At 33.3% G+C, this 23,425-nt stretch overlaps 3 protein-coding genes across 3 annotated transcripts; 2 read left to right on the forward strand and 1 right to left on the reverse strand.

The window, feature by feature from the left end:
• The first annotated feature begins 12 nt into the window (after positions 1–12).
• Positions 13–6,777, forward strand: LOC113523187 (porphobilinogen deaminase). The gene is made up of 7 exons (XM_052891915.1): positions 13–324; positions 827–899; positions 1,677–1,863; positions 2,528–2,610; positions 3,842–4,026; positions 4,721–4,880; positions 5,704–6,777. The coding sequence occupies exons 1-7, from the start codon at positions 274–276 to the stop codon at positions 6,210–6,212; spliced, it is 1,248 nt and encodes a 415-aa protein (XP_052747875.1). The 5' UTR covers positions 13–273; the 3' UTR covers positions 6,213–6,777.
• Positions 6,778–7,194: 417 nt separating this feature from the next.
• On the reverse strand, positions 7,195–11,685 carry LOC113523165 (mitochondrial import receptor subunit TOM20 homolog). The gene is made up of 4 exons (XM_026909029.3): positions 11,422–11,685; positions 10,808–10,911; positions 9,819–9,923; positions 7,195–8,861 (listed from the first exon to the last, which is right to left on the reverse strand). The coding sequence occupies exons 1-4, from the start codon at positions 11,546–11,548 to the stop codon at positions 8,733–8,735; spliced, it is 465 nt and encodes a 154-aa protein (XP_026764830.2). The 5' UTR covers positions 11,549–11,685; the 3' UTR covers positions 7,195–8,732.
• Positions 11,686–12,086: 401 nt separating this feature from the next.
• LOC113523226 (vacuolar protein sorting-associated protein 26B-like) lies at positions 12,087–16,337 on the forward strand. The gene has a single exon (XM_026909108.3). It carries the CDS (start codon positions 12,259–12,261, stop codon positions 13,576–13,578), a length of 1,320 nt encoding a protein of 439 aa, XP_026764909.2. The 5' UTR covers positions 12,087–12,258; the 3' UTR covers positions 13,579–16,337.
• The last annotated feature ends 7,088 nt before the right edge of the window (positions 16,338–23,425 follow it).

A 23,425-nucleotide genomic window follows, 5' to 3' on the forward strand; every position in this document is an offset into this window, starting at 1 on the left:
CATGTCGGTAACCAAATGTCAGTAATCACCTATCAATTTATTTAATCATGTCCTGTTCATTGAAAGTGACTCCTATGTGTGAATAATTATGAGTTAAACCTTATAAATTCAAAATTACTTTTTAATGCTTGTCCACTACAGTGTTAGTGACAAGTAGTTATTAAAATAATCACTATAAAATTAAATATCCATTACCGTACATGACGATTCTTGCATGACATAACCTTCATATTTAAATAAAATTATTAATTTATATCTCCCCAATTATTAGCAATGGAAAATCAACGAAAGGATGTTATAAACGTCGGTTCAAGGAAAAGCGAGGTGAGTTGTTAAATAATTAAAAGTTTCTAGAGTAATTTAAGACAAATAGTTAATTTCTTGTAAGTTATCAACTGTTGTTTTATATTAAATCACCGATAAAAGTTATATTAATTAGCAAGGAGTTATATGCTAATACGTTAAAATTTTTATTATATACCTACTATTGACTACGTTTTCCCTTATAAATATACTTTCTTATTCCCATTGATGCGAAATATGTATTATTTTATGTAAATTAATAAGTAATAAATGTAGTAGTAATTTGGTAGATGATAAACCATCCATTAGTTACAAACCGATTTGGAAATTTCTTTTTTATCTGAAAGCATATACTTTCAGATTGGTTACTTAATAATTTATTTCAATTTGATTCAGTAATTTAAGTTTTTAATAAAAATAAACTAATTTTGCCACAATTGAAGTTGGTTTTCTTTTTTTGTGGAACGCAGTCTTTATGATATTTTATTATGATTGTACAAAAATGGCATACTTTTATTTTCAGCTGGCACTCATACAGACCAATTTTGTTATAGACAATTTAAAGAAAGTACATCCAGATAAGGAATTCAATATAGGTATGTTTATAAAAATATAATTGTTCACTTTGTTATCACTGAAAATAACAGTTTTAATACAAATGAGATTAAATATTAATGATTAAATGCCTAAGCAATTTACAAATTGCTAACATTCATGATTTATTAAATCATCATTAATAGATATAATATTGCCTTAGAATCAGATTTAATAATGTAAGTTCTTTTTTGACATATAGAGTGATAAAGGAATAGTTTTATTTTAACTAATAATAATAGAATGGCAACTCTGCCAGTGCTGATGGTACACGCTGGTGGGGCACCAGTGAGGTATGATGCAGGTCTGTTAGCCAATTGTGATGAATACACCTGGAATTCAGCACATTGGCTTCTAGGGGAGATCCATTTTGGCAGGATGTAATGCTAGCTAGAATAGTTCCCACTACTAACAATTCCTTTCTCTTTAAAGGAATAATAATTCTGTTTGTGTTTACGATATATGCTAATGAAGTACCAGTTATAGGTGAGGAATTCAGATCATTTAATCCACCATGATGAATTCATCTAGAATTATGTTCACCTCTACCATATTTTGTTTTCTAAATAAAGTTATTTAAATAAATTAAACTTGATGGTATTTAGTAGCAAACAAACAATGCGGCTTATGGTCCCAATTACTAATGATCCTTTCATCCTCTGGCGTTATAAGTAGTAGCATCATCATTGCCTTGCTTTTATCCCTTTATGTCTTCCTCTTTCAATGATCTATAAATTCTTTATTAGCACTAAAGGTGTAATTTAAAACATAATTTACAGTTACCATGACAACATTAGGGGATCGCATCTTGAATGTGTCTCTGCCAAAAATAGGTGAGAAGGCACTCTTCACTAAGGACCTAGAGGACGCCTTGAGGAACAACACTGTAGACTTTGTAGTGCACTCCTTAAAAGATCTTCCCACAACTCTGCCCGACGGACTTGCAATTGGTGCTATATTTGAAAGGTAATGTATTGGCTATTTTTTTTTTTAATTTAAAGAACACTTTTAATTTAGGCAGAATTAGTATGAGACTGTTCTAAAATTAATTTTTTCAATAACAAAACTCCTTTATTAATAAAGATATTATGCTGTTATATTCATTTTTAGTATAAGATGACCCTTCACTAGATGGAGTGACAACCTGAAATGCATTGCAGGGAGTCAGTGGATACAGGTGGCTCAGGATCGTTCTTTATAGCAGTTTGTGGGGGAGGCCTATGTCCAGCAGTGGATGGATAATGGCTGAAATGATGATGATGATTCATTTTTTATACTTAATTATGTATTTAAAAATTGAGCAGAAAGATTAAATTTTAATCTGCTTGTGTTCTACAACACTGAATAAAATATGCTATAAAATCAATAAATTCGCGATAAAATCTTATGAATATTTTCTTTAAATAGGTGTTATCTTGCAAAAGTCCACCATAATCGTCTCAGCCATTATCTGTCAACTGTTGAACATAGGCCTCTCCTATAGACTACCATAAAGAATGGTCTGGATCCTCCTGCTTCCACTGATTACCTGCAATGATTTTACGATCGTCACTCCATCTAGCGGAAGTCCATAGTTATTTTTTAGTTAGTTACTAAAACATAATACATAAATGATTATTTGTATTGGCAGGGAAGACCCCCGCGATGCATTAGTACTCAGAGAGGAATTTAAAGAGCACACATTGTCTACGCTGCCCAAAGGTTCAGTTATCGGTAAGAATACCTCAGTTTTTATAATAGATAAAATATAATTATTTTATTTACAAACATATTTAGAGTCAACGTAATGATTAACTGGTAGAGAAGACCATCCCATATATAATGTTTCATTAGAAAATGTAAACAAACGAACAACCAACCCGACTAGAAGTCCACCTGAAAGGTGGACTTCTAGTCGGGTCGGTTATAGTTTATTATTAATTTCTTTCTGGGAACGTTCAAGTATTACGTAACATAATTTATGGAGATTTTAACCTCACGGGAAGTTTCTATTATAATAGTTTATTAGTAATTTTACTTTTAATTGAACAGATTTAATGTTCATTCACGCAAATCTCCGAAACCAATCGACCGATTTTAATTATATTTTGTAAATGTGTATTGTTTACTTCAACTTGTGAGATAAGATTGTTTTTATACCGATAACTGATAAAAATAAATCCGGTAGGTGGCGGTAGGAAGCAAAATTACGATTGCCGGATCAGCGAATAATATTAGTATGAATAATAACTATCATAAGTCATACTGTACTATAGTTATTGATGCCGGATTTACTCGCTTATTAAATTCGGGGACGCCCAACTAATTTCGAAACTCGATAGTAGCTCTTATTCATGAGCGCGGTCGGGTGCGAGAATAATAATAAACGTGAATAAAGGTAACATAAATAATTACAATGTTTGTATGTTTTGTACACTAATTTGTTACTGAATCACGCTTTAATAGCTGAACAGATTTGAATGAAATGAGATACAAAAACAGACCAAACCACTGATTCACACGGACAAAGCCACGGGAAATGGCTAGTGAATAATTACTTTATTAGTTATTGTTAATAAAAAAATGGTTCTAACTTATCGAATTTATTTAATTTGTTAACGGTATTTCGCATCACCTGAAAGTTGATAAAAAATTAAGTAATGTCACTGTTGTCGGGTTAACTCACGTACTTTTTATAATCTATAGATAAATTATGGAATGTATCAATGTATAAAAAAGTAACGAGACCGTTTTGTGTATTTTATAGATAAGCTAAACGCAAAGATAATGTAATCACGTTACCCTATCTCAGATTACTTTTTTTTTATGCAACTTAAAATGGCAAACAAACTGACGGCCCACTTGGTGGAAAGTGGTAACCGGAAACAATGGGACTGCTGGTCCGCATTACTAATAACCTCCCCCCCCCCCCACAATTTCTAATTTGAGTCGTATTGTTTCTCAGGTACATCGTCCCTACGCCGCACCGCACAACTCCGCAGCTCCTACCCTCAGCTGTCCGTGGTGGATGTCCGCGGCAACCTGAACACTAGGCTGCGCAAACTGGATGCTGAAGACAGCGAATATTCGGCTTTACTTCTAGCGAGCGCCGGGTTACAGCGCATGGGGTGGGCACATAGGATTTCTAAGGTAAATATCGGACAAATATTATATTAAACTAGCGGCCAGTCCCGGCGTCGCACAGGTGGACATTTTTAACATTTCCCTTCACTGCTCTGCTCCTATTGATCGTAGCGTGATGAAAAGTATATACTATAACCTGCCCAGGAGTATGAAGAATAATTGTACCAAGTTTCGTTAAAATCCGTCGAGTAGTTTTTGTTTCTATAACGAACATACAGACAAAAATTTTACTGATTGCATTTTTGGCATCAGTATCGATCACTGATCACCCCCTGATAGGTATTTTGAAAATATATTTCATGTACAGAATTGACCTCTCTACAGATTTATTATAAGTATAGATTTTATTACCTTGGTGGTGTAGCAGCTTAACATACCGCTTTATCATCCAGTGTTCGTGGGTTCGATTACCTCGTATTAAAAATATTTGTATCAGTGACTATGTTTGTTTATATTGATCTGGGTCTATGTATGATATGTATGTATTTATAAAAAAAAAAATATTTCTTTTAAATTGTCTAGTATATATAGAAAAAGCTATGCTTAATTAAAGGAGAGATAGCGCTGTTATATATCCAAAAATATTTTGCTACACAAAAAAAATAGAAACTCTCTTTTGAATTGCAAATATAATTTAAAAAAAAAACTTCAATAATAGGTTTATTAGAAGATTGGTAAGACTATAAATTTTAATTGCTAGGTGTTGCCGTGTTCGGAAATGTTGTACGCGGTGGGACAGGGCGCGCTGGCTGTGGAATGTCGGGCGGACAACCACGACGTACTAGCCATGCTTGCGCCGTTCAACCACGCGGACACATACTGCAGAGTGCTGGCCGAGAGGAGCTTCCTCAAGACCCTAGGTAAGTGAACATAGTATCACTACAGTGAGGAGAAAATTTTTAGAAATATTTAATCTACGTTAATGTTTGGTATACACTAGTAAAATGGGGCCACTAGTCTCCATTTTTTTTATACCACTGAGGTGGTAAACGAGCATACAGCCCACCTGATGGTAAGTAGTTACCTTAGCCTACGGTATGGTACCTGCAATACCAGAAGTATTATTAACATACACTCTAAAATTATCCTACAAACGGTCTCATCAGATACCATTTATGTTAATTCCTGTATACACACTTGAGTACTAGCTATCACCAATCATAAGTACCTCGTCGGAGAATACAGATAGCGCAGGCAGTGTTACCATTCTATTTTAATCCACTAAAAAAAAGCATCGAAACAATCTTGTCATACATTCTCATTACATTTACGCGGTTAAACTTGGAACACGATCTTGGAGAGGTTCTATGGATGAAAATGGAATAATATCTCGATCTGCGATATTGATAAACTGGTGGGGTACTAGTAGAGCATGATAGCGGGTTATGTCAGTTGGCCCAACGTAAGGAATTCACAAATCAACTATAAGGATGTTTTTTTTTAATGGGTGAAGATGGAATGGTAACCCTGCCTGCACTATCGGTATACACTGACGGGGCACCAGTGAAGGGTGACAGGGGAGGTCGAAGGCAGGTCAGTTGGCCCATAGTGACCAATTGAACAAGATTTAACCACTATAGTTTCCAGAGGGAACCGCGTGGAGGTCGACCTGATAGGGTGTATTGCTAGCAATGAGGCTGTTAAATCTCATTACTAACAGTCCCTTTCCCTTTCGATTTACAGGCGGGGGGTGCAGTGCTCCCGTAGGCGTATCTACAAGACTGAAACCACATGACGGACAATACAAGTTGACCATAACTGGTGCTGTTTGGAGTCTAGACGGTACCACCAAGATATCACACACATTGGAACAAACATTTGATCAAATTAAGAAATCCTCCAAACATCAGCTCAGCCCAACCAACGAGAACGAAAACAAAAAATTCAAATCCGAAAATAGCACTGAAAGCGATGCTGTCAATCCTATAGAAGCATTGAATAGAAGAATAACAAATGGAGAAGCAAATTTAAACTGTGTTGACTTAAGAACCCAAGAACAAATAGAAGCTTTGAAAAAGGAGATACAACTGTTTTGCGGGCTGACTGAAAACGCAAATATATCTTTAGAGGTTATAGAGAAATGTGAGAACATTGGCAAAGATTTGGCCAATATATTAATGTCAGAAGGTGCTACAGAAGTAATGAAGGTGTCTCAAGATACTATAAGAAATTCTTCACAAAAGGTCTCATGATCATTCTTGACTATTTGTGTAAATACAAATGTTTATTTCTCCATTATGTTGGCATCTTTATTTTACTTTTGTAGATATAAAGGTGATGAATATAGAAATATATTTATTGTTAAAAATCTGGGTGCGATTTCCAATTAATTAGTTAAATTAGTATATAAAAGACTTTACTACTGTTTAGTAATTATACACCATTTATGTACATAGTATGTTTGTACAAAAATGAAATGTCTATATTTTTTATCTGATTTGTCTACTTGTATAGAAAGAAAGTCACTATGAACCTTATTACCATTCTGTTAAAGTTGTATATAAAACCTAAACTGAATTAAATTAATTTACGATTTATTTATTGAAATAAATGATATCTCTCCTATAAATAAGTACAGTATGAATGTATTTATGTACAAACTTTATTGTCCTTGTTATCGTCACTTTATTAATTTTAATTATTTACAATAATTGTTGTATTTTATTTATACTCAGTTTATGTGGTTTAGGGGTCATTGTAAGTACTTAACTGTTAGAATTGTTTTAAAACACTATTAAACAATTTTTTATGACAGTATATAGACTGATTTAATAATTTTACCAAACACCTACAAATTAGAAGACGTCTATAGTATGAATTTTCAACAGAAGTGAAAAGCATTTTCAGAAATAGACATTGAAATGCCTTGCTCCTTTAAAGAGTTCATAACTTTAGCTTGACTGTGACAACTTCGCAATTATCTGTCAATCAGTCGAAGAATTTTCGGCAAAATCATCGGAGCCCGATGGGATCATAATAAAAAAAAAATTATTGTATATTTAAAAAGTTACGAATTTAAAAACCTACGAATTATTAGCTAAGCGGTCAGTAGGTTAAATATAATATTTCACACCTCACCTTTTCTCAATCGGATAAAACAATTTTCAAATAAAAATATCTTGCACACAAAAATTGGCTTAGTCTACATATAGGTAGTAAAAATAAAACTGCCACCATTGTACAATACTTTTATTTTACAATAAAATCCTCAATCAAAACTCACAAGCATACTTAACTGTTGTGAACACAAAAACCTAAATATAACACTAACAAACAAGTATACTGTTTCACCAGCGTCATACGTCGCATTCCATCTGAGTAATATTTCTGTAAACGGTGAACTTTTCCCTTATTAATTTGTATCACAGCCAATGCTACTCGAAAATTTCAACAGGTAATGTTTGATTTATGTGAAATATAAACGACATACTAATTATAAATAACAAATTAAATAGCAAATTTAAAAATTAACTACACACTATTTATTCGTACTTATTTCTCAATTATAATTAATCTTATGTGAAAGAGAAAAGGTTAAAAATTGGGCACTCATAATACAGATTCTCACGTGTAACATATTATCAACTCGACCATAAACAACCTAAACTAGGAACGGGAAGTTTGAAATAGAGACAAAACTAGCAGAAGGTACTAAAGAAGGCACTTTCCGTGATTGCGTACATCAATTTCACTATAACAGCAGTGAGAGCTTACACCACTATATTAAAAAAAAAAGTATCCCGAAGGGTGTCCAGCCCCTTATAAAAAAACATATTTATTCTCAGACACGTCTACAAAGTTTATGGAGTACACGACCCACTTATACTGGAGTATAGCTGTGTATGGATGTGAGACGTGAATCTTTGAAATGTGGTGAAAGGACATAAGGGAGAAAAAGAGGTGAAGAGATTCACTAGAAATCGTAGTGAGTGGCGAGAGCTACAACGATAAGAGTGCAGCTCTCAAATACGAAATGATTTTACACCCCCCTTCTTTCCCCCTATAATGATGTTCGTCTACCATAGACAATTCTAGCACATGTGTGCTTAACGTGCGAATTTATACAAATGCATGTGCATTGTAACACATACTTCAGTATGTTCTGCTTAAGAATGACAAAACCCTACACTGTACAATAACACTTGTCAATAATTTTTTGATATGCCTTTAGCTAGTTTGTAGAGGGATTTCGACACCTAGCATTGTGATTGAACCATTATATATTTGGGCTCATAGATCATATAATTCGTAAATTACAATTCTTTGCATCGCTAATCTAAATACAGGTATTATATTAAACTTAATACAATAATATAATCTGCATTATCAATGAATTGGAGAATGACAACTCCATTGAGTTTAATCATTGTCAGTTAAATTGTACATTCATTCCTTCAATGTGAGATGAATTAATCAAATTGACTTTAATCAATAATTGAATTGGATTTTTTAAATATAATTAATAATGGTAAGTAATACCATTGATTTGTTTTTAAATGCTCTTCCCGTTCTTTAATTTTGAACCGATTTCGATTACAATTGCATTATACAACTTTTTAAATATTAAATACCTCATCAATAAAGCAATTAAATAGCCAATAGTTGTAACAATAATATTACACTTGTTTTCATGTAGTGTGATCTGACTGTACACAAAAACGGAAAGCCTACCAATATGTAACAGGAGTGTGCGAGACTTGTAACGCAACTATTTATTCAACATCCTCCTCTTGCAGCTCATTACCGCTTGCCTTTATGTTGGCGCGGAGACGCTCAGACACCTCTGGTAACTTCTTCAATAGTAAATGGAAGATAGGCGCTGGCATGGTTTGTTGAAGCACCTGAAATGAAAAATTAGTTTTGAAAATTTACAAAACTATTTTTATGCAACATGGAAAATAAAAACATATAATGCCAATCACAAATAATAATTGGGATACGGGTAGGATTATGATGACGAGTTTTTAAGCAAAATGAATTGTCGAACAACACCTCATAGTAAGAGATAAACATAAGCAATAACACCACAGACTGTTCTAAAAGAATCATTATATTCCGTGTCTAATAAGGATGACACGCAGACAGACTAATATGTAATTTACAGTGTTACCTACACAACAAAATTATTGTATGAAAATCACAGAACAGTGACTGAATTTCAGTTTCGCTCTCATATATCCTTAGTTCTTTTATAGCAGAGGTGCTTAAACTTGAACTGCTGGCGATTTATCTCAATATTGTTAGACTATGATCGATCGACGTTAAGAGGCAGCAAGTATGTATGATGGGGGAAGGGGTTTGTTAATAATGCAGCCTATCAGACCCATTGCTAGCAATATACCCTGTCATATTGATGGCCACGTGGTCTCCCTTTGTAACCATCATGCTGAATTCCAGATCTATTCATTACGATGGGCAAACTGATCTGCTTTTTTATTATCACCTATCATTCCTCACTGGATCCCGCCAGAATATACTATTAGCACAAGTGGGATTATCGTTCCATTATCAAATATATAAAAAAAAAAGTATTTGTGATGCAGGATTCTAATCTAAGCAGGCTGTATTGTGGCAAAAATATTAGTTTTTAGCACAATACAAACTTTTTTAGTCAAGGTAGACCATGATTGGTCATTTGAGCACCCCTGTTTTATAGCATTAAATACATATTTAAAAAAAAATTTTTTTTTTCATTTAAAATCTTGATCATTCATTATATTAAAATTTAATGAAAATTTGCTAATATCATAACTCATCATAAAAAAGAACACTTCTAAAAAATTACATAATTTACTCACACTGAGCAATTGCTGTGTTTGACCACAAACTGTTACAGCTTGACCAAGGTGCTCTACACCTGCTTCCAGATCACCTGCAGCCAAGAGCTCTTCACCTAATTGAATCTGAAATATTTGTAAAAAAAAAATATAATATACCTTGATGTCTCAGTAAATAAAAGACAGGAATTTTTTTATCTTGTTTTACAGACAAAATTTACTAAAGAAGAGATATATATACTGTGAGCATTTCTTTATTTATAATTTTTACTTTATTATACACAAGGTAATCCTTAATGTTATATAATTAATCCTATGTAATCATAGTTATAATTTATTTTGAATAAATATGTACTTTATTTGTGCTACATGACTTTGCTTCTTGCCAAATTTCAAGATTTTATTGTATGATATTAATTTCAACTTGATACTCTACGCATTCCTAAGAAAAGGGGTCTTGACAGACAGAGGGACAGATGAATGGACATTATGTTCCTCTGTACATCCATTTTTTGTTTTGGTGATACAGAGCCCTAAAAACCACTTCCTTAAAGTCGAGTTTTTTTTTTTTCATAGGACACAATCAAACACTATTACTACTAAATAGATTCCTATTCAAATTTATTGCTATGTTATGGTGAGACATAAACCTTAATTTTTAAGTATGAGACATAAGGAGTACCATAGATAATACAGTGAATTAAGTTGTCAATGGTATTGCTTACAACCAACAGTTATGAGTATCAATTAACTTCTTTATAATTTCCTCTAGGTATTTTTATAATACTTAAGTCAATTGTTGTTGATTTTATTTAGAAATAAATAAATTCACCACATGTTTGCTGTCTCTTAGATACATAGCAAAGTAAACTTGGGAAACATACTTCACATTATGTATGGCAATGACAATAACCACTTTCTAGATAATTGTTGCCTATACAGGAAGACCATGAATGTCAATATTGGTCTTTTTCATAATGGTTATGTATTGTAGTGTGGAGCCATTTTACCTGTTGCAAAAAGAATCTCTGCATAGCTTCATGGTCACTCAAATCGGGCAATGGGCCACCTAGGGTCCGTGACCGTGATGAATTCTGTTGTGCCCTCTGTCTGCCTACAATTAAATTTTACATATAATATATATATTATTATACAAAACAATCAAAATTATATATATATATATATATATTCAAAATTGTCTGAATTGGATAAAAGTTAATAAATTCAAAATTAATTATGTACTTATCTATACATATTTTAATGACGGTCCAATTACAAAATTAATATAATAAAAGAACTTCGATCATTCATTAATTCGTGAACTAAATTTGGCAACCATGTCAATGTCACTGTTACGTATAATTCTTTTAATTATCCAATCAGATATAATATACTGATGTTAAATAACGATCTTAAATATGTAATGAAGCGAAAAACAATTGAAAAGGGAAATAGACATGTAATGTGGTGTAATTTTAGGTTATATTTTGCGCAATGTTCCAGCAGATTGCGTTGTAATAATTAAATGAGCCCCTGCCTAAATTGGTTATGAATGGAATTATCCAATAAATGAGATTGATAAGTACAGTTTAAATGAATTTATTAATAAAATAATAATACTAACGTTCTCTCAACTTCTTTTTGAAAAGTGGATCCTTTCGACGTTGTTGATCAAAATACACACAGTAGCCAAGAAATATTGTTCCAGCTATTCCAGCTGCAATTCCAAGCGTGGTACGAGTTATCTCCATATTTACAAGAGATCTGAAGTGATTTATTAAATAAGAATCTCACTTTTGTTATAAAGTTTTATTATCCGCCATTTACAATTTAGAGAGACGAGAAATGAAAAGGAAAATAATCGATGAATGTTGGCGAAATTGAATTTAGACTTTTAGTGATTACGTAAGATTGGCAACATTTTTTATTAGTGTTACAATTATATAAAAAAATATAATAACAATTAATGATATTCATAAATACATGAATTTTAAAATAATTTAGTAAAAATTACATGCCAAAAATACTATAAAGTTAGAAAAATGTAAAAAAATAATTTTAAAGTAGTTTATCAAATTTGTTTTCATTTCATTTAAAAATTGTTGCCATATTAAAAATTTACAGATGTACACATGATTGAAATTCATGTTTTAAAAATACTTTATGTAAAAAAATAATACAAGTTTTTATATATGTCGAAGGACCCTTGCAAGAGATTTGCTTGTGACATCCAGAAATGCCTTGTTGGTGAGTTCTATTCACATAAATTTATTTATTAACCTATTTGCCGACAGCCGACATGATATCAGTCGCCATCTTTGCTTCAATCTTTCAATCCCCTTACCGATTCGCGGGCGTTTCATCGCCGTTTTTTCAATGTATTGCTCAAATAATTCATTATTGTTCTTGTCGAAAGCCACGTAAAAGTTTCGGAAATCTCGCGTAACAGTTAAGTGTAAAAATGAGCTTCTTTGGATTCGGCCAGACGGCGGACATCGAAATACATTTCGATGATGCTGACAAACGAAAAGTTGCTGAAGTGAAAACCGATGACGGCAAAAAAGAGAAGTTATTACTTTATTACGACGGCGAAACTGTCTCTGGTCGTGTGAACGTCACTTTAAGGAAGCCAGGATCAAAACTAGAACATCAAGGTATCAAGGTCGAGCTTATAGGTCAGATTGAATTATTCTACGACAGAGGCAACCACCATGAATTTATATCGTTAGTGAAGGAATTAGCTCGTCCTGGAGATTTATTACAACATACTTCGTATCCTTTTGAATTTGCTAACGTCGAAAAACCTTACGAAGTGTACACAGGCGCTAATGTCAGACTAAGGTATTTCCTTCGAGCGACAATCATACGCCGTCTCACAGACATAGTAAAAGAAGTGGATATTGCTGTTCACACGCTATGCAGCTATCCTGATGTGCTTAACTCGATAAAAATGGAAGTAGGCATAGAAGATTGTTTGCACATAGAATTTGAATATAACAAATCAAAGTATCACTTGAAAGACGTAATAGTGGGCAAAATTTATTTCCTTCTTGTGCGAATCAAAATTCGACATATGGAAATCTCAATTATTAAAAGGGAAACAACTGGTTCTGGGCCTAACACCTTTACAGAGAATGAGACAGTTGCTAAATATGAAATCATGGATGGGGCCCCAGTTAGGGGTGAGAGCATTCCTATTAGAGTGTTTTTAGCTGGTTATGACCTAACACCTACAATGAGGGACATAAACAACAAATTCTCTGTAAGGTATTATTTGAATTTGGTCCTTATGGACACAGAGGACCGGCGTTATTTCAAACAACAAGAAGTAACACTATGGAGGAAGAGTGATAAGTCGAGACTGCCATTACATAATCCACACCTCCCACAGACATTATCACATCCAGCTCATTCATCAACACCAAGACAGCTGAGTGCTTCAAGTGAAGACAATTCTGCTAGAGGTGTATCCCCTTTGCACCCAGAGAATTCCATTCAGAGGTCAATTTCACCATCAACTAATGAGGATGAGAAACGTAATGGCCCTAGTGAAATGGAGCAAGAAAAACCTGATATAATAACAAATAAGTTATCAAACACTCATATTCATAATGAGGTTGATGATGCTACTGAGCAATCTGTTGAGCCAAGTGAAGACAAACCTCCGATTGCAGAAAAACCAGTGCTAGTGGAAAAACCACCAGTTTCAGAGAAGCCACAAATTGCTGAAAAACCCATACTAAATCGACCAGAAACAGTGGAAGCCAATTCAAGTCAATAGCCGATATGCACATGCTCGGTTGACTTAACAGTCGCCGACGAGATGAACTGTATGTTTTCTTACTTGAAGACAATTGTTTAGAAAAAAGCAACTGATACACAATATTGGACATGTTATTGTAGTACCACATTTTTTTAGTTGTATGTTGAAAACATTTAAAAGTTATTACCAATGTTTCAGACATTTAATTGTAGAACATTCTATGAAATTAAGTGTACATTGCTATAAGCCTCTATATAATAATGTTTATAAATAGATATATATTCCTTTATTACAAGAGTAATTGTAATAAAGCTAATAGTTTATATGTATAAATGAAAGCAATCCAGTTGTGGTTGGTATAGGAAGATATTAGATAATAATTTGAAAAATGAAATGTATATCTACTTTATAATGCTTTTGGAGTTAAATCAATTTATAAAGAAACAAATTCTACCCTCAATAATGTGAGAAATACTTAGCAGCTTTCACTAAATCAAAATATTAAGACTGCAGTTGATAAATGAAATGGCCATATTATAAAATTTTAAAAGTTCTCAATTGTTATTTTTTTTTTTTATAAATCTTTTATCTGTAAGGTTAAAGGTACCTGTTTCATATCTTTTATTACTTTTTATCATTCATAAGGAAAGACAAATTACATATTTAACGTTGGAATTTGCATAGCCACTACACAATTCAAAATTACTGATTTTAAAATCGGAAGTCAAATTGTCTTATTGCTCTGTTTATAAACGATTTAGAATTTAATTTAGTGAAAAACTTCATACCTTGATTTATTAATTTATTACATTTCATAATTATTTTATTTAATTTTTTTACAATTTTATGTTAACTACAAATAAATCTACACAATTTTTAAACTGAATCAACATCTACAATTAATTATACTACATTTATTTATTGTTAATATGCATTGATAAAAAACTTGTCCTATTATCAGTATTTTTATCATAATTGTTGTTTTTTTTTACACAAGAAATATAACAGTTATTTATATTGTTGCATGTTTACTCACATTGATTTGTATTCGCATATAAAAAAAGGTCGTATTTCAAAATGTAAATCTACCCTCGAAAATAAATACGTCTAAAGGAAGATTCACAAAAAAATAGTTGAAATTGCTGTAAGAAATTATTTTGTTTTTTACATATTTTACATTGAACCAGTTGTCTTTTAACATTTCGACCTTTATTATTAAATAAGTTTTATTTACTTTCATGGCCGCATGTCCTAAATAAAAATAGTTTATTATTACAGTAGCTTTAATGTATATGTCAAAAGACTATTAAATATAATAGAAGTAACAGATCACGGGCTTTCTGAAGTATGTGGTTTGTAGGTAGCTATGATAAAATCATTAATTCGACTTCACTTGAAATAATTAGCATTACATGATAATGTGCACTCTCCATGGCGTCATGATAAGGCCCCATCACCAGCTTGTTTGATGTGCATTCACATTGCATTTTGATACGTTTGAAAATAATGTAAATTTTGTATAGGATTGCGTAATTAAGATATTTCAATTATATAAACGATTGTTAAAAATAAAAATATTGATTCACGGTTGAAGATCTGTTGGTTAATACGAAGTGTGATTAGTATAAAATAAAAGTAATACACGTACTAACAATAATCTATTAAGACAGTGTCCAAAATGGTATCATGTGAGATAGCTGATAGACTGTTTGTATGCTAAGTAGGTAGCGCACTGAGACATTTTTATTTATTGTCATATTAATTCTTTTTATATCCTTTCATTCTTCAAGCACATTGTGAAGAAAATATTTAATGATATAAAAAGAACGTAACTTTATAGTGCAATTATTATGCACCTATTGCTACTTATGCAAATGGTAGTACTTCCAGTTAAGTTTTATTTCCATAACTTTAAGTAGCTAAATTCTGAAAAATCATGACTTAGAAAAGATAATATCCTACAGTGCCATCTTACAATTACAAACCCTATTTACATTAAAAATACATCTGTCGTATTAAAACTTGTAACTGATGGTCTTACACTACCTATTTACTAACTTTATTTTCATATTTAAGCATTATTGTGAAATGGTGAAAACAGCGAATAAAATGTTGCATTGTATAGTTGGTGCCTACATCAATTTATATCAATTGAAAGTATCAAGCGTACTTCGTCTCAATTGTAACTTTTGTCGGGATATTAGGAAATGATTATAGTCCCCATACATTAGTAAACACCGCTGTCTGGGTATAGAGTGGACGTTACTGACGCCGACTGTACTGTACACTCCTAACTACAAACTTGTCAAATTCTATGATTGCCTCTTTATTATTTAATCTATTAAACAAAATACAGACACAACGAAATAAAAGAGAAATACGATTTTGTTAACAATAAAAGACAACGTCGATACAATTTTAAAATGTAAATGCATTTTGAAATGTGTACTGAAAATTAATCTTGTAATATTGAATTAGGTTTCAAAATGGCATCTAACCGTGATTATACACATGCCAATGGCGAAATTTCCACTGAACGTCATCGTACTCGCGAAAACTTAGTCCACATGTGGTTTCCCGAGTAATAATATAGCATTAGTATGTTTTAATCATGAAAATTAGTATGAAGTCCATGTTATTTAATCTTCTTTTTATTATTATATCATCAAATTAATTTACTACCTTCTTGTATAAAAAGTTATCGTTTTTCTTAAGGGATTAAAAACTCGTGTCTATTATATCATATTGTTAATAAAATATATGTATAAATTGCTGAACACTGATTTTTATTTCAGACAATACCTTATTGTCGTTTATGTTTAATTTTAACATAGAGTATGTATATAAGTAATTGGAATAAGGTTTTTGGACTGAAAGTAAATCCTTCCGAATCTCAGGTAGTATTATTGACTAGTCTCAAGCTAGTCCAAAAGGAAGACCATTCGATGCTAGTACCTATAACTTTTGGTGATGTGGTTATATTGTAAATAAACTGGCTTTAAAAAAAAAAGTTTCTTGCCAGTTCTTCTCAATTGGATCTATATACCGAACTGGACGGTAGGGAAAAAAATAAAATTATAATGTAAAAATTTGACGTTCATAAGCGGCTAAAATGTCCTACATGAATAAATGATTTTTGAATTTTAAATTTTACCCTTCAGTACATTAGTAAAAAATCTTTGTGTAATTATTAAGTTCTCTTATTTGGCGAACACAAATTGAACCTGTCAGCAGGAATGCTTTCAGATTTGTATGTTCCTTTCATAGACTAATTAATTTTCTAACTACTATTGCCAAAATAACGCTATCCCAACCATTATTATTACCCCGCTTATTTAGGCATAAATGGAACCTGGTCAGACAAATCACCAGGAATTAATAGTTTTTGCATGTAAAAGAAACAAGCATCGTTCCATCCTCACAAACTTTTGCGTTTATAATGGTAGTCACTAGCATATTGCTAGCAACCAAATACTAACATGCCTCTCAGAACTACTAACAACTGAACAGACAGAATTATAATTCCATTCATACTTTAAAACACTTATTGAATAAAGCCTATTACGCACTAAACGATTACTTGAATGACAAACGTGCATGGTATTAGTTGATCATGCACTGTAGTTGATCATGTAATTTTAGACGGTACATTTAAATAAATACACATAATGTTAACTGAGATTTAAAACGGTAACCGTTCAGTTTATTACGGGCTCTTTTCAACAAATAACAACATTCCAAACACTGCATTCATAAAAAAAAAGAAAAAAACATTTAAAAGTGCTTGTAAAGAAGTATTTGAATCAATACGATTTGAATTTAGAAAAATGTACGAAACGTATTATACGTATATGATCGGTTCCAACCCTGACTAAATTGTAAGGTTTCATATAAAAATGTAGGGCCACTATCATCCGCACGACGTCGATAATAAAGCGATTCGACCGCATCGTGCACACTATATTTGATTACATCATTAGAATTCGTGCGGGGATAGGAAATTTTCCGAATTATTCCGGCGATTTTCTCAATTCGACGCTGATGGTAAGCAAGTTTTCAATGGATTTACACATACATAATTTTAATTCCATAATCTGTTTTAAAAGACCTTATTAAAAAGACTACCAAATCTTATTGAAGTTAAACACCGAAATGAAATTAACAACAAATGGAAATATTAATCGCTTTCTATTTGTACTACTAACTGTTTATAATTACTCCTCTACAGGAGGGGGGGGGGGGGATTGTTTGTCGTGACTAAGGGCCCAATTGCTAGCAGTATACTCAATCAGGTCGGCCTCCACGTGATCCCCCCTGGAAACCATCGTGCTAGATTCCAAGTGTAATCAACACATGGGCTAGCTGACCTGTCTTTTCACCCTCACCTATCATCCCTCACTGGTGCCTCGCCAGTGTATACCGTTAGCGCAGTTTACCATTTCATCGGGGTTACCATTTCATTATCATCCATTAAAATAAAATTACTCCGCTACATTCAAAAGTTGCCTGGAAGAGATCGCTTTTAGCGATAAGGCCGCCCATTATTTTCTTACTGTGATCATTTCTTGTAATTGTTTGTATCTATTATAACGTTACTACTGTAATGTTTAAGGAAACAATACAGAGTAGGTATCTATCTATCCATTTACTATTGAATATGTACGCATGTTGAAGTCTGCATTTATTCATAGACAAAACGTCCAATAGACAAAATCCATTTTTGTTTGCTGCTAATTAATTATTCTTGAAACAAAATTGATTAAGAACTTTACCCTTTTTTTTAAGAATATAACGACCTTTAAGTGATAGGTTCGCTTGTATGTTTTGTGATTTTGTTTATAACATTTATAGGGTGTTTTGGACGGATGTCACAATAGAGCATGACGAGAACCTTGTAAAAGCCGAAACCAAGAAGAAGTATCTCGGCTTAGCTCACGAAATGAACGAAATATGTGGGGTGACATCCACCAAAATCATCCTGACGACGATGAAGATGTTATCCAAACCGGTCTAGTATAACACTTCAGACGGTTGGGATTCCAAGGCAGCGTTCTTCCGAGAAAGATGCCGAAAGCGGCCATCTAAATACTGCCCGCAAGGGGAAAAGGGATTGTTAGTAATGAGATTTAACAACCTCATTGCTAGGAATACACCCTATCAGGTCGACCTTCACGCGGTTTCCCTGGGAAACCATAGTGGTTATTTCTTGTTCAAGTGGTCACTATGGGCCAACTGACCTGTCATCATCCTCACCTGTCATCCTTAACTGCTGACCCGTCAATGTATACCGATACCGTAGACGGGGTTACCATTCCATCTTCAACCATAAAAAAAGAACTGCTCGCATAGTAAATTGGTTTATTTCCCTGGCGCCCTGAACTCCGGCCGTCTGTGCTTCAGCCGAAGGTTAGTACGCAATCTCTCCTCTTTAGAGGGGAGATGTGAATTCTGTTAAAAAAAAAAATAAGAATAAAGCATTATCACGTCAAGAAAATAATACTTTATACATTTTAAAATGATAATCATTTCTCGTCACATAAATATAACAACGGATATAAAAAAAATATATAATTATAGCTTGATAGATGTTTTATCTATGACGGCTCGAGTTATATAATAATTATTGCTTATTATTGCAAACAGTAATGAAGTGTCTCGATAACTTTAGTAACAACAAGCCTATAATAATAATAATAAAGCCTTTTATTTATTTCTATATTCCTAATATATTTACAGTATTGTTAGTATCTAATCTATTTTATATTTTTTCTTAATAACTAATTGTTAGTGTAATTATTTGATTCTTGGATATGGACCCCTCTTTGGGTGAAGGCCTCCTCCATCTTTCTCCACAACTCTCTGTTTCTGCCTATCATAAACCAGTCTTTTCCTGTATATTCTAATATATCATCATCACACACACAACAAGCCTATAGAGGAAAATATTCAACGAATTCAGAGTATCATGAAATAAAATTTACTGTCCATGCCCACGGCTCCACTCATGCGTTACCACTGTTGAGAATTGAAGTATTATGTGTCCTATATCAAATTTCATTCTGGGTTACAACTGATTCACAGCACAACATATAAATAATATATAGTAAGGTAAAGATATCTTTTTTTTTTTATGGGTGGAAATGGTATGGTAACCCCACCTGCGCTTCCGGGATACGCTGGCGGAGCACCAGTGAAGGGTGATAGATGAGAATGAAAACAGGGCAGTTAGCCCATCATGAATTCATCAGGAATTAACCATGATAGTTTCCATAGGGGAACCGCGAGGAGGTCGACCTGGTTGGGTATATTGCTAGCAATGGGAATTCTCAGTCTCAATTACTAACAACCCCTTTCCCCCCTTTTTCTATCAATAAAACTACAATCTGTACATTCTATGGTATCATAGTTCCATATATTAATAAAAAAAACTCTGTTATCTGAAAGTTGATTTAATTGAAATTTTAGATTGGACGCAAATCGGTCCAACCATTTACGGATTGTGCATTGAGAACTTACCAATCCTCCATAGAATTACCCTTTCTATTAATATAATAAACTTTGTAACTATGGATGGATGTTCGTTGCTCTTTCATGCAAGAACTATTAAACGGATTTGTATGAAATTTGCTACACAGATAGTTTATATCCTAACTTAGCACGTAGAACACTTTATGTACCTACTGATTCACGTGGGTAGAGCCACGGAATATGGCTAGTATTAATTACTTCAATGCTTACCTATAAATAAAAAAACTTCATCTTATCAATCTTACCAGCGCACATGAAGGGTACAAGTTGACATTATACGTAATGAAACACATTACTATACGCGACGGTTACTTACTAACATAGGTTGTAAGTCAGCTTGTTTGCCATTATTTCTCTTTATTGCACCATTTAAAGAATAATACAAAAAAAAAATATTACATTTAAAAAGAACAAAATGCGGTCTTATCGCTAAAGCAATCTCATCCAGATAACCTTTGAGTCGAAGAAATTCTAAATTGCATTAAAACAATACATAGTAAGACGCAATATGCCATCCTACTAAATAGATAATTGAACTGTACATGTTTTCAATATATATTTTATCAGAATTTGGAGTTATCGCCACTCGCCGTTACACTTCTTATCGTATGGGCGTGTACTCGGTCAGTCACTCGCCATACGGTGAATATTGTTTTACGTTATTCATTTAACATTAGCATTTCATACTTAATATTTAGCCGTGTAGGACCTGGCATAGAATAGGCCACTCCTTCCATTCGACTAAGAGAGTTTACGGTGAAGGGATAGGCAGCAGCGTCCTTTTAAAAACATAACCAAACTAAACTGCGATTGCCAATTCGCTTGCCAAGCATGGCAACTACTGGCAACATGAGAGAGGTTATGTTCAGCAGTGGACAGTTTACGTCTGATACAACAATAACACGTAACATTAATATTTCATAATCTTTAAGTTTACTTTGAATCAATCAATTGAAAACTTTCTTTCTTCGACCAGCATATTTTTTACCGGTTAAAATGAAATACTAACCTTGCCTGCCTAAAATCCTATTGCTAGCAACATATCCTGTTAGGTCGACGACCACGCTGTTCCCCCTGGAAACCATAGTAGTTTATTCTTGTATAAAGTGTCACTATGAGTTAACTGGCCTGCTTTCCTCCTCAGCTTTTTCCTGATCATCTCTCACTGGTATACCAATAGCACAGGTAAGGTTACCATTCCATTTTCATCCCAGAGCACCAGTGTAAGATAACAGATGAGAATGAAAGCAGATCAGTTGGTCCGTCCTGATTAATTCCACAAGAATTAACCACAATGGTTTCCAAAAGGAACCACGCCTAATAGGTCGACCTAATAGGATATTTTACTAACAAATAGGACTGTTACATCCACACACTTTCGCGTTATACACCCAACTGTTCAAATCCAAAAATTGTTTGCCATTCTAAGTTGTATAAAAAAAAATAAAAAAAAATCTTTTCACGTACTCTTCAGCTTCACTTCATTTTTCTTTAAAGTGCAACTTGTAAATGTGTTAAATAATCTGTGATACTTTTCACAGACTAACAATGTTAATTAATTAACCAGGTCAGTTGTGACTCACGAAAATTAACCATGCCTATTTACTAACTGGAAGTGGGAGAGTTTACTCCGTTTGTTTTATAAAATAACTTACAGCATGGGGTTCTTCAAAAGGGGGGTAAAGAGGTTTTTTCAGGGTCGGCAATGCATGCGTAATACCTCTGGTATTGCAGGTGTTCATAGGCTACGATAACCACTTACCATCAGGTGGGCCGTATGCTTGTTTGCCACCTCAGTGGTATAAAAAAAACTGCAATTACTTTAATATACCAGCCCAGAGTTAATACTTTTGTATCAAATTTTTAATATCTAGATTTCTTTTATTGAGTACTTTAACCAGAGATCAAAGCTCTATGTGGTGGGGTCTACCAACACCAAGTTCGAAATCACTAGAAATTAAGAATTAAATTATTAATATTTTTTACCCAAAGAGGAATAGGGTAAGGATGCCAAACATGTTTCGCCTGACAGTCAGAGGCCATCGTAATCCATAATCGTTAACATTAGAGGTATCACTTCTTATCGACACTGACATAAAGGTCTTGAGACATGTATTTAGTATCAAGTTTTTTTTTTTTTTTTTATGAGACAATGTTAACTCCGCTTGGTTTCCAGAGGAATTGTCTGGAGGTAGACCTAACAGGTTATATTGATACCGTCACTGTTAAGCTCTCACCATTATGAACGTGCCCGCAAGCTGCTTAGTAATTGAGACAGAAGTATCTCTCTCCCCAGATGTTCTTAACCTTTTTTTCATAGTGAACTCGAGTATCAAGTACATTACTTAATGGTTATTGTTATTTAACAGAGAACAACTACCAAGAGGTACGTTGCGAGCGGGTATTCGAGGCGATGCGCAAGTGTTGCATAAAATACAAGCCTTCGTCTTCGTCTCTAGTTTGTGAAGGTTACGATCTCGAGCCTAGACAGTTCGCGCCCGTAACTGATAGACCGCATAAGAAATAGGTAAGTATTTTTTTCTGCTATAACTTAGTGCAAATGAAGCCAAAACACGCCTATAATGAAGATTTTTCAGGGGGGGGGGGTTAAGACAGCAGAGATATTATCTTTGCACATAACTCGTAGCTCCCCTTGGATCCAGAGGTGGGTACCAGAAAATTCTAACCCTCTAAGTTTCCTTATGCTCGATTGATGGAAGTAGGTTGTTTTTTAATGGAATACACTGGCGGAGCATCAATAAGGGATGATTGGTGAGGATGAAAAGGCAGGTCAGTTAGCCCATCGTGACGAATTCAACGATAAATTTGTCACAACAATTTCCAGGGGGAACCGCCCGGAAATTGACCTGATAGGGTATATTAATAGCAATGGGGACCAACCTCCCCATTACTAACAATCCCTTCCCCCGATGGAAGTAGGTTAGTAACCATCTGCAGTCATGAACAATATTAACACAATAATTATAATCGATTACTAACGCTCACGGAAAATTGTATCTCTTCACGAGGAAAACAATTTATTTTATTCAAATCAAAAACTTGATTAATAATTAATAATCTTGAGGGCAGTTTGAATATAACTCTCAAGCAATAGTAAACATAAGTAACAATGTTGATACAAAAGACGGTTCACTCAATAGACTTGTATATATATATTCTTTTAGATAAATTCGTACAAGCCGTTGTTGAGTGAGTTTTATTTATTTGGACACAAACAGTCAATAAATTTCTTTGTTATGTAAAAATAAACGAGTACTAAAACATTTACTGTAATATTTTGAGAGTGTTACATGACAACGGCAATAGATAACCAATC

Source organism: Galleria mellonella, unplaced genomic scaffold, assembly GCF_026898425.1.
Source record: "Galleria mellonella isolate WM207_F2 unplaced genomic scaffold, CSIRO_AGI_GalMel_v1 utg146, whole genome shotgun sequence".
Classification (NCBI taxonomy): domain Eukaryota; kingdom Metazoa; phylum Arthropoda; class Insecta; order Lepidoptera; family Pyralidae; genus Galleria; species Galleria mellonella.

What these genes read in the sequence shown, in the direction of transcription:
- LOC113523226 (XM_026909108.3), top strand. Translation starts at nt 12,259, where the DNA reads ATGAGCTTCTTTGGATTCGGCCAGACGGCGGACATCGAAATACATTTC.
- LOC113523165 (XM_026909029.3), bottom strand. Translation starts at nt 11,548, where the DNA reads ATGGAGATAACTCGTACCACGCTTGGAATTGCAGCTGGAATAGCTGGA. An exon ending in AGAGATTCTTTTTGCAACAG is followed by an intron (nt 9,924 to 10,807) that starts GTAAAATGGCTC and finishes CAAATATTTCAG; the next exon opens with ATTCAATTAGGTGAAGAGCT. An exon ending in AAACACAGCAATTGCTCAGT is followed by an intron (nt 8,862 to 9,818) that starts GTGAGTAAATTA and finishes TTTTCATTTCAG; the next exon opens with GTGCTTCAACAAACCATGCC.
- LOC113523187 (XM_052891915.1), top strand. Translation starts at nt 274, where the DNA reads ATGGAAAATCAACGAAAGGATGTTATAAACGTCGGTTCAAGGAAAAGC. An exon ending in ATTGGTGCTATATTTGAAAG is followed by an intron (nt 1,864 to 2,527) that starts GTAATGTATTGG and finishes TTGTATTGGCAG; the next exon opens with GGAAGACCCCCGCGATGCAT. An exon ending in GGGCACATAGGATTTCTAAG is followed by an intron (nt 4,027 to 4,720) that starts GTAAATATCGGA and finishes TTTAATTGCTAG; the next exon opens with GTGTTGCCGTGTTCGGAAAT.